General features: G+C 37.4%; 1 protein-coding gene across 1 annotated transcript; it reads right to left on the bottom strand.

Annotated features, from left to right (window-relative positions):
• Positions 1 to 1,311: 1,311 nt before the first annotated feature.
• On the bottom strand, positions 1,312 to 4,305 carry LOC107934768 (50S ribosomal protein L9-like). Its single transcript, XM_041086071.1, has 5 exons — positions 3,849 to 4,305; positions 3,615 to 3,749; positions 2,585 to 2,689; positions 1,946 to 2,050; positions 1,312 to 1,621 (listed from the first exon to the last, which is right to left on the bottom strand). Exons 1-5 carry the CDS (start codon positions 3,912 to 3,914, stop codon positions 1,508 to 1,510), a joined length of 525 nt encoding a protein of 174 aa, XP_040942005.1. The 5' UTR covers positions 3,915 to 4,305; the 3' UTR covers positions 1,312 to 1,507.
• Positions 4,306 to 8,609: the final 4,304 nt, after the last annotated feature.

The following is an 8,609-nucleotide window of genomic DNA, read 5'->3' as shown; positions in this document are numbered from 1 at the left end:
TCCTCATTCTTATCTTCTATATTTCTATTCATCCAACAAGATTTACCGCAAACATGACAAGACTGTTGGTTTTTCCGATCACCCCAATACAACATACAGTCATTTAAGCAACTATGAATTTTGCCGTACCCAATGCCTAAATATTTTATTAGTTTCTTCATATCCTTGCATGAATGTGGGATTTTTGCAAACGGAAACATATCTCTCAAAACTCTAACAGCAGTGTCAAAGAGTTTTCGATCTATCCTTCCAAACATTTTAAGTAAAAAAGACGAATACAGAAGGATAGCTTTGAAAATTTTGATCCCTCATAAAGTTCTTCATTCATTTCATTAAGTAACTTGAAGAACTTCGCCACTTCTCCATTTAACTTTTCATTAGGTACACTTCTTCCCGTTTCGATAAAAGCATTTCCACCAATATCACAATCATCAAATGCAATAATTTCAGGTGAAAACGATTGCAAACCATGACTGTGCATATTAAATGCATCCCACAACACACTTTCCATGTCATCTTCTCTAATAAACTAATGGAAACCATTATAAGGAAAAGTTGAATTAATCGTTGAAGAGGTTCTACGAGGTGTACACTTTCCATGGAAAATCTATTTTTTATACCCCAAATAAAGCCATTAACAATTACAGCACGTTTGGTTCGCTGTATTGGATTAGAGGTGTATTGGATTGGATTAGAGGTGTAAAGGAATAGAGGTGTAATAGCAAATCAACTGTTTGGTTGAATGTAATGGAATAGAGGCGTAATAGTAAAACTGTGTTTGGTTGAATGTAATAGAGGTGCAATAGCATAATGGAGAAAACTAAAATGACCAGAATACCCTTAGCATAAATTTGTTTTGGTAAATGATTATTGTTATTGTTATTTAAATTTTAATAAGATTATTTATTATCAAAAATAAATAATTTAATCATATTTAAACATAATTATTATTTAATATATTTTAATTAAAATATATAATTTAATAAAATTCTTAATAATTAGCAGAAATTTGTTTTGGTAAATTATTTTATTTAAATTTTAATAAGATTAATATCAATAATAAATAATTTAATCATATTTAAACATAATTATTATTAAATATATTTTAATTAAAATATATAATTTAATAAAATTCTTAATAATTAATATTCTTATATGAATTTACTCAAACCATAATATATAATACAATTTGGAGACCTGGATTTGTAGTAATTAAGTCCAATTCATTTCTGTTTTTATCATCTTCAATGACTTGAATCTAATGAATAAATATGAAAAAAATCTGCAAGAGTACAACAACCACATCTGACATTGGAGTAAAAAAGCTTACTTCATTCATATTATTAAGAAACTAATTACAAGTGCTAATCCAACTACATTAAAGAGGAAAGCTTTCTTCATCAAATATTATTAAAGAACTAATTCCTAATTCCAAAATGCTAATCCAAAAGAAAAAAAGAAAAGAAAGTGACCCAATTCAAGAATCACTAAGTTCAAGAAATTGGTTTCAACACATACATTTTGGCATCCGCAATTGCACATCAAACAGTCCAAATGTTTCCAAAGGTGTTGGAAGGTGCAGATTTTCAGGATCAATTTGAACGCAAAGCTGCCTTCCAACCTGAAATGGAATAAAAGGAGGAGATTAATCGAGTGCGTAAATGGAAATAACAAAATCATAACATTTCAAGTCCACATCTTAAACGTTTTATGATTAAGCTATGTCACTTGGACTTGAAGCGAGTGTTTGACATGGGTTTATTCAATTTGCTCCAAGTTTACTCACATATTTGGAGGATATAACCATGTACATATCTAAATACGCATCGAACATAAATACTTTAGAAAAATAAGAGTCCGAATAACATAGCATATAACACAAGGAGATTGTCTATTGTAGTGACGTGAGAGAAACTATTACTATCAATAAATATCATGGCCATACCTCAGCAACAATTTCATCTTTTGTCATAGGTGAGCGCAATTCAATTGGGTCATCTTTGGTCGATTGGGCACGAAACTTTTCAACATTGATAGATCTCCTCAATACCTATAAAATGCAATACAAGTTACACACTCGTACCACAAAGAGCCTGACATAAATACAATTATTGTTTTCAAGCTTCAACAAACTTTTGAAAAAGATTCACCACTAACAAGTTGAATCAATTATGACTAGTCTAGTGGCAACTTGTTGTATGTGGGTTCAAGTGTTGGCATGCTATCTAGGGTTTGAACCTTGTGAAACCCCATCCTCCTCCCACTTAGAATGTAATGTAAGCTTTGCTTGTACCAAAAAAGAATTTAAACAAGTCTTAATTTAAAATTTGACACCATTGTTATCCCACATATGCCTAGTTCCACTATTGTTAGCCTAACCATAGAAGAGGCAGGTCCAATGTTTCAATCCCACACACCTTGACCTTGTTTCCCCAAACCCTTTAAAAACACACACATACAAACATTGTTGAGAGGCTGTTTTTTGTGTATTTCCATGTGTTGGGAGGAAGGCAGATAAAGTATCAGACATTTAAACCAGAAAAAAACATTTACGAAATTAAGGGCTTCATAGATGGGAACTAACCAGCCGGCCATTAAGTAGACGATATGCAGCCTTTTCATATACTTTGCTCTTATCTTCCATATTCTTTGTAACTACTTGAACCTCTTCTTCCTTCGGTTGATAAATCTGATGAGGAAGTATACCACTGGTAAGTTATCATTTAACTGAAAATGAAAAGCACAATATCCCACATATCAGAAGTGACTCCACCAAATAAAGACTTTCAAAACAGTAACTTAATTTGACAAAACTACATAAGCAGAATGTGCATCTGAAATAAGGAATGGATTTTTACTTCATCAATATCTAATATCCATACGCAACATATGAATCCTCAATAAGAGTGAGAGAGTGAGAGAGAACGCAAGATTTAATATACTTGCAGTTGGAGACATGTTTCCTCCTTAAGGCTGAAATAGCAGATAATACATGTCTAAGAAAAGGCATTACTTATATCATAACAAGCAAAATCTAACCAAAAACCAACAGCAATATGAAAACACTGTTACTCAGACTCTTCATTTTCCTAAAAAACCTATGTCAGACACATTCGGATATAAATATGTGTATGATCTTCGTTTTAATTGTATCTAGCACTCACCCCCTATGTTAGATGGACTATTCATTTCCGTAATATATTTTTGTCTGATACATATACAGACATAGTATAGAGATATACTCCTCCAAATACAAGAAAAAAACCTTAAAAGCAACATATACTCATATCGGTCACATTCACATATCCAAATCCACTCCCAAGTCCAGCCAACATAGCTTACCCCATAATCCGAGCAACAAACTGAAAACGTTCTACCTTTATGTCAAGCTTGTTTTTCCTTGAACGTGTCATGACAAAAGGTTCATGAGAGACTTAGGTAATGCATACAGATGTGTGTGTTTAAGGGAAAACAAATTGATGCATATTTGTTTGTAAATTAACAATACGATTATGATTAATATCAACTGAAAAACTTCTTTTTATAAACAAACAGCATTGCAAGAACACATGTTTCAAGCATCAAACACAAACTAAAAGAGAGAAGAAAGCGACCTTACGCTGCTCCTTAATGAGATAAGCGAACTTATCAATATTAGGAACAGCAAGCAATTTCGGCATCAGATGATTGCGAAAATAACCAGGAGCGACTTTGACAGTCTCACCAACTTTGCCAAGTTTCTCAATGCTCTAAAAAATGGAAGCAAAAGCAAACGTGAATGATATTTTGCAATCTGAAACAACAAAAAATTGAGAAAAGAAAAAGATTATTGGATCGAAATGACTCACCGTCGTAAGAATCACATCCAACTTTCTGTATCTAATTCCTTGACAAGCATAGAACAGAGGTTGCATCAAACGATCATGGCTTTGCTGGACATTCGTTTCTTTGATAATTTACCGAAGGGCATGTCTTCCATACTGGATATAAGCCATTAATTTCCTAACTTTGTGGGGGGCTCTAAAATATAAAAGGAATTTAACGGTGAGGGAAGAGGTTCATGCACGGAAGACCTTTTGCCTAAAATTTCACGACAGAATAATCAACGGAAGAAGTGGGAAATGGGAGGAGAAAATGATTAGGACGGAAGAGGAGAGGGTCGGGTAGGGAGGGAGGGTAAAACAGGGAGATGGGGAGGGAGGGCGGAAGTAATAGCTAATACAGCGAAAAGGGAAGGGATTGGAAAACACAGGAATTTGGGGATTAGGGGCGTAACCGATTACGCGCGTAATACCTATTACAGCGAACCAAACGCCAGAATAGGGGCGTAATGTAATACGCACGTAATCGGGGCGTAATGGATTGGGTAATACGGCGAACCAAACACAGTGTTAGATGTCCGTAGACAACTTCACAATTATGTCAATTGATGTTGCCACACTTCTTACTTGGGAAAAGAATCATATTCTCTTGGCTTACACTTTGAAATGCAAAATTTAAAAAAGTTTGTACTCTATTTCAATAGTCGTTTCTTACCCTTGACAAATTCATCCAACTCTTATCCATTTTGTAGTTCTTGAAGTCTAAAGTTGACAATAAATTACAATTACTTAATGTTCTAAATTGATTTAAATCATGTCATTGTACAAAAATAGATAACATATTTCAAGTATCTAATTGGTGTAAACTAATTTAGGTAAGTTGTTTATGTAACACCCCAAACCCGGCCTAAACGTTATGGCTAAATCCGACAATGTCACATGAGAGTGTTTTGGCAAACCTTTCAACACATAAAAATCGTTCCAAATATTATCTGCTACTCATTTCGAAAGAAGCCATAAGTTTATTAATTGGCTTGAAAACATTTCTTAGCTCGTGGAAGCTTTAATATCCAAATTCTTCTTGTTACCGTTTTACTTACGAAAACCTTAGTTAAGTTTAAAAAACATGCTTTGGCGTTGCAATTCGTATTTCAAAATCACAGTTTAAAAACCCAGATTAAAACCAAAAGTCCAAGTCCAAAATTACATCAAAATTCTCAGAAATAATGAATAAGCTATAGTCAAAAGTTCATAAACCAAAACGTGTGGTCATGGTCACCGTCGAGTCCTCCACTGCGCCAATCCGCCTACTATTGAGGATTACCTGAACAGATAAACAAAAAAAGGGTGAGTTTTCGAAAACTCAATGTGTACATCCCCATAGTTCTGCATGCATAATCAAATAGCAGAATACAATCATAATCCAGGCTTGAGCCCTTTACAGAATCGATGGGGATTTTAGCCCATCCAGAAATAGAATTAGATCCAGACGTAAGGCTTTAGCCCATCACAGATATAACATGTATAACCGATCAGAATATCAGAAACATGCCCACCAACCCTGCACACCAACTCCGTCCAACCCAACACACCAAGTGGGGATAAAATCGACCCACCCATCCTTACACACCAAATATGGAGATAAAATCAACCCATCAAACCCTACACACCATAGTGTACCGTAATGCGGCACATAACATAAATACGCAGCTTAGCTGCTAGATAACGGGCTTATGAAGCCCTTCAGTTCTTCCTTCACTTTATCAAACCCACCCCAATGCAATGTATCATACAAGACTGGCATGCTATTGTGCAGATTAACAATCATATACTTGTAATCAAATCAGAATATATACATATACATATACATGCATCACAGTACATATCTCAGAATAGGGGTCTAAGTAATGCTTACCGACCCTACGACAGGTCAAAGTCATCTTGGGCGACCCGTGCAACCTTATAGTATATTTCAGAAGAATGGGCTCACACGTCCATGTGGCCTGCCCGTGTGGCCCCACACATCCGTGTGGCGCCACACATCCGTATGGCCCACAGGGCCCAAATTGGCCTTGGCCGTGTGGATCACACGGCTTGGCCCAAATTCCAACATGCCTATGTGGTTCACCCGTGTGGGCTCACATGCCCATGTAGCCTACACAATCCAATTGACTGAGCCCATGTCTCGTACATGGCCACCAGCCTTTACAGGGCCGTGTTCGTCTCGCTTGTCTTACATAGGCACGGCCTGGTTCGTCAACCACATGCCGTGTACTAATATACGGCCCACCACACGAGCGACCACACGCCCGTGTGGCGTCGACAGAATGTTTTCTGGCTTTCGCCAAAACTCGTTTTCTGTGCAATCGAAGTACACACCTGTTACGATTCGATGCTTAAACGATCCCCGAGCACTCCAGAACCTATATTAGACCAATATATCACTCAGTTAATTCCCTTACTTCAACATCCAATCAAGACTCCCAACCATAAACCTGAGTAACTAAGCCAACAATGATTCAAGAAACTTACCGCGACGAAAACAATAACCAGCAGTCACACACAAGAAACCCGATTAAAACTTTTGAACAGTACCTAACCGAGAGTAAAAACGAAACCTTTCATTATTCACTTAATCAAAATATAAATAAAAACAGCCACAATGAACTTACCGAAAACCTGTCGAACACGATGCGCAAGAAAAAGTTGAAGAAGGATCGAAAAAAAAAGAACAAAGACGACATCAAGTTGGGGAAGAGGAAACGGCAGAGAAAGGGAAAAAAATTCAAGAAAAGGGAGAAAAACAAGAATATGATTTTTATCAGAATTCCCCCCAACTACCTACTACCTACTCAAACTCAACTTCTTCAGTATTTGAAAATCACTAAAATTCCTTTGCAGAACCGAGCAAAAATATAAACTCCCATGCCCCCGCAGGTACTTGAACTCCAAACCTCCAACATATTAACACTCTACTTAACCACCAGACCAGCAAACCCATTTTGATATAATCTCACTTACATTTAAACTTAAGTCTACTAAACCAGAGTAAGGCCTTATTCCTAAAAATACCAGAATTTGCCAAATGCAAGGCTTGAACTTGAAACCTCTCACATACACCCTTAACCACTGAAATAGATATAGATTTGAGTCACAGACAAACAAAAATACATATATGAGATTTTGAGGCGTTACAACTCTACCCCCTTAAAGAAAATTTCGTCTTCGAAATTTTACCTGATCAGCAAATGTGAGGATACAGCTGATGCATCGAATCCTCCAGCTCCCAAATGGCCTCCTCAGTGCTATGATTCTGCCACATCACCTTCACTAGCGGAATAGATTTCCTACGCAGTACCTTAATGTCACGATCTAATATCTGAACCGGCTCCTTTTCGAATGTTAGATCTGGTCTAACCTCAATCTCCTCCACAGGCACAATATTCGTGGGATCAGAGCGGTAGCGTCATAACATCGAGACGTGGAACACATCATGTATGCTGTCTAACTCTGGAGGTAGCTCCAACTGATATGCGACTGGCCCCACTCGCTTCAAAATCCAGTACAGCCTAATAAACCAAAGGCTCAGCTTGCCCTTGCGATCAAACCTCAAAACTTCCTTCCATGGCGAGACCTTAAGAAAAAAACCATATCCCCCACAGAGTACTTGATGTCCTTCCTCTTCAAATTAGCATAGAACTTCTGTCTATTAGAAGTCGCTTTCAAACGATCTCGAATCAAGCAGACTTTATCTTCAGTTTCCGATACCAACTCCGGACCCAGAACACGTCGCTCACCCAACTCAGTCCAATATAAGGGAGTGCGACACTTACGACCGTACAGTGCCTCGTAAGGTGCCATCTATATACTATGCTGATAACTGTTGTTATAAGCAAACTCATCTAGAGGCAAGTACTCCTCCTAACTGCCTCGGAAGTTAATCACACAACTCCTTAACATATCCTCCAGTATCTGAATCACCCTCTCTGACTGACCATCTGTCTGCAGATGGAAAGCAGTACTGAAGTCTAATCTTGATCCGAAAGCCTTATGAAGTTTCTGCCAGAATCGAAATGTAAAACGAGGATCCCTATCAGAAATGATCGAGACAAGTACCCCATGTAGCCTCACAATCTCTGAAATGTAGAGTTTAGCCAACTTCTGTAGGGAGAAGTTTGTCCTCATATGGATGAAATGCACAGACTTAGTCAATTGGTCCACGATGACCCAAACATAATCCTTCTTAGTAGGTGTTAGGGGCAACCCATTAACGAAGTCCATCATTATTCACTCCCATTTCCACATCGGTATCTTAACCGATTGCAGCAAACCCGAAGGTAACTGATGCTCAACCTTAACCTGCTGACAAGTCAAACAGCAAATAACGAAGTCAGTAACCTCACGTTTCAATCCTAGCCACCAGTACAACTCCTGAAGATCTCGATACATCTTGTTCCCACCAAGATGCATAGCATATGAACTACTATGCGCCTCCCTCAGAATCGACTATCTCAAATCTTCATCCTTCGATACACAGATCCATCCTCGGAAACACAATACCCCATCACTATTAATTCCAGAATCAGTCATAACACTATCCTCTACTTGATGAAAAAGTAACTCCAAAGACTTATCCCCCTTCTGTTTATCTTTGATCCGATCAATCCATTTCGGTCTAACCTGAAGTTCTGCCAACAGACTCCCATCGTCAAAAATATTCGGTCGAGCGAACATTGCTCTCAGATCGGTCATAGACCTACGACTTAACACATCAGCCACCACATTGGC

Source organism: Gossypium hirsutum, chromosome A13 (genome assembly GCF_007990345.1).
Source record: "Gossypium hirsutum isolate 1008001.06 chromosome A13, Gossypium_hirsutum_v2.1, whole genome shotgun sequence".
Classification (NCBI taxonomy): Eukaryota; Viridiplantae; Streptophyta; class Magnoliopsida; order Malvales; family Malvaceae; genus Gossypium; species Gossypium hirsutum.
The sequence above is the reverse complement of the archived record's forward strand: the minus strand, read 5'-3'. Positions and strand labels throughout refer to the sequence as shown.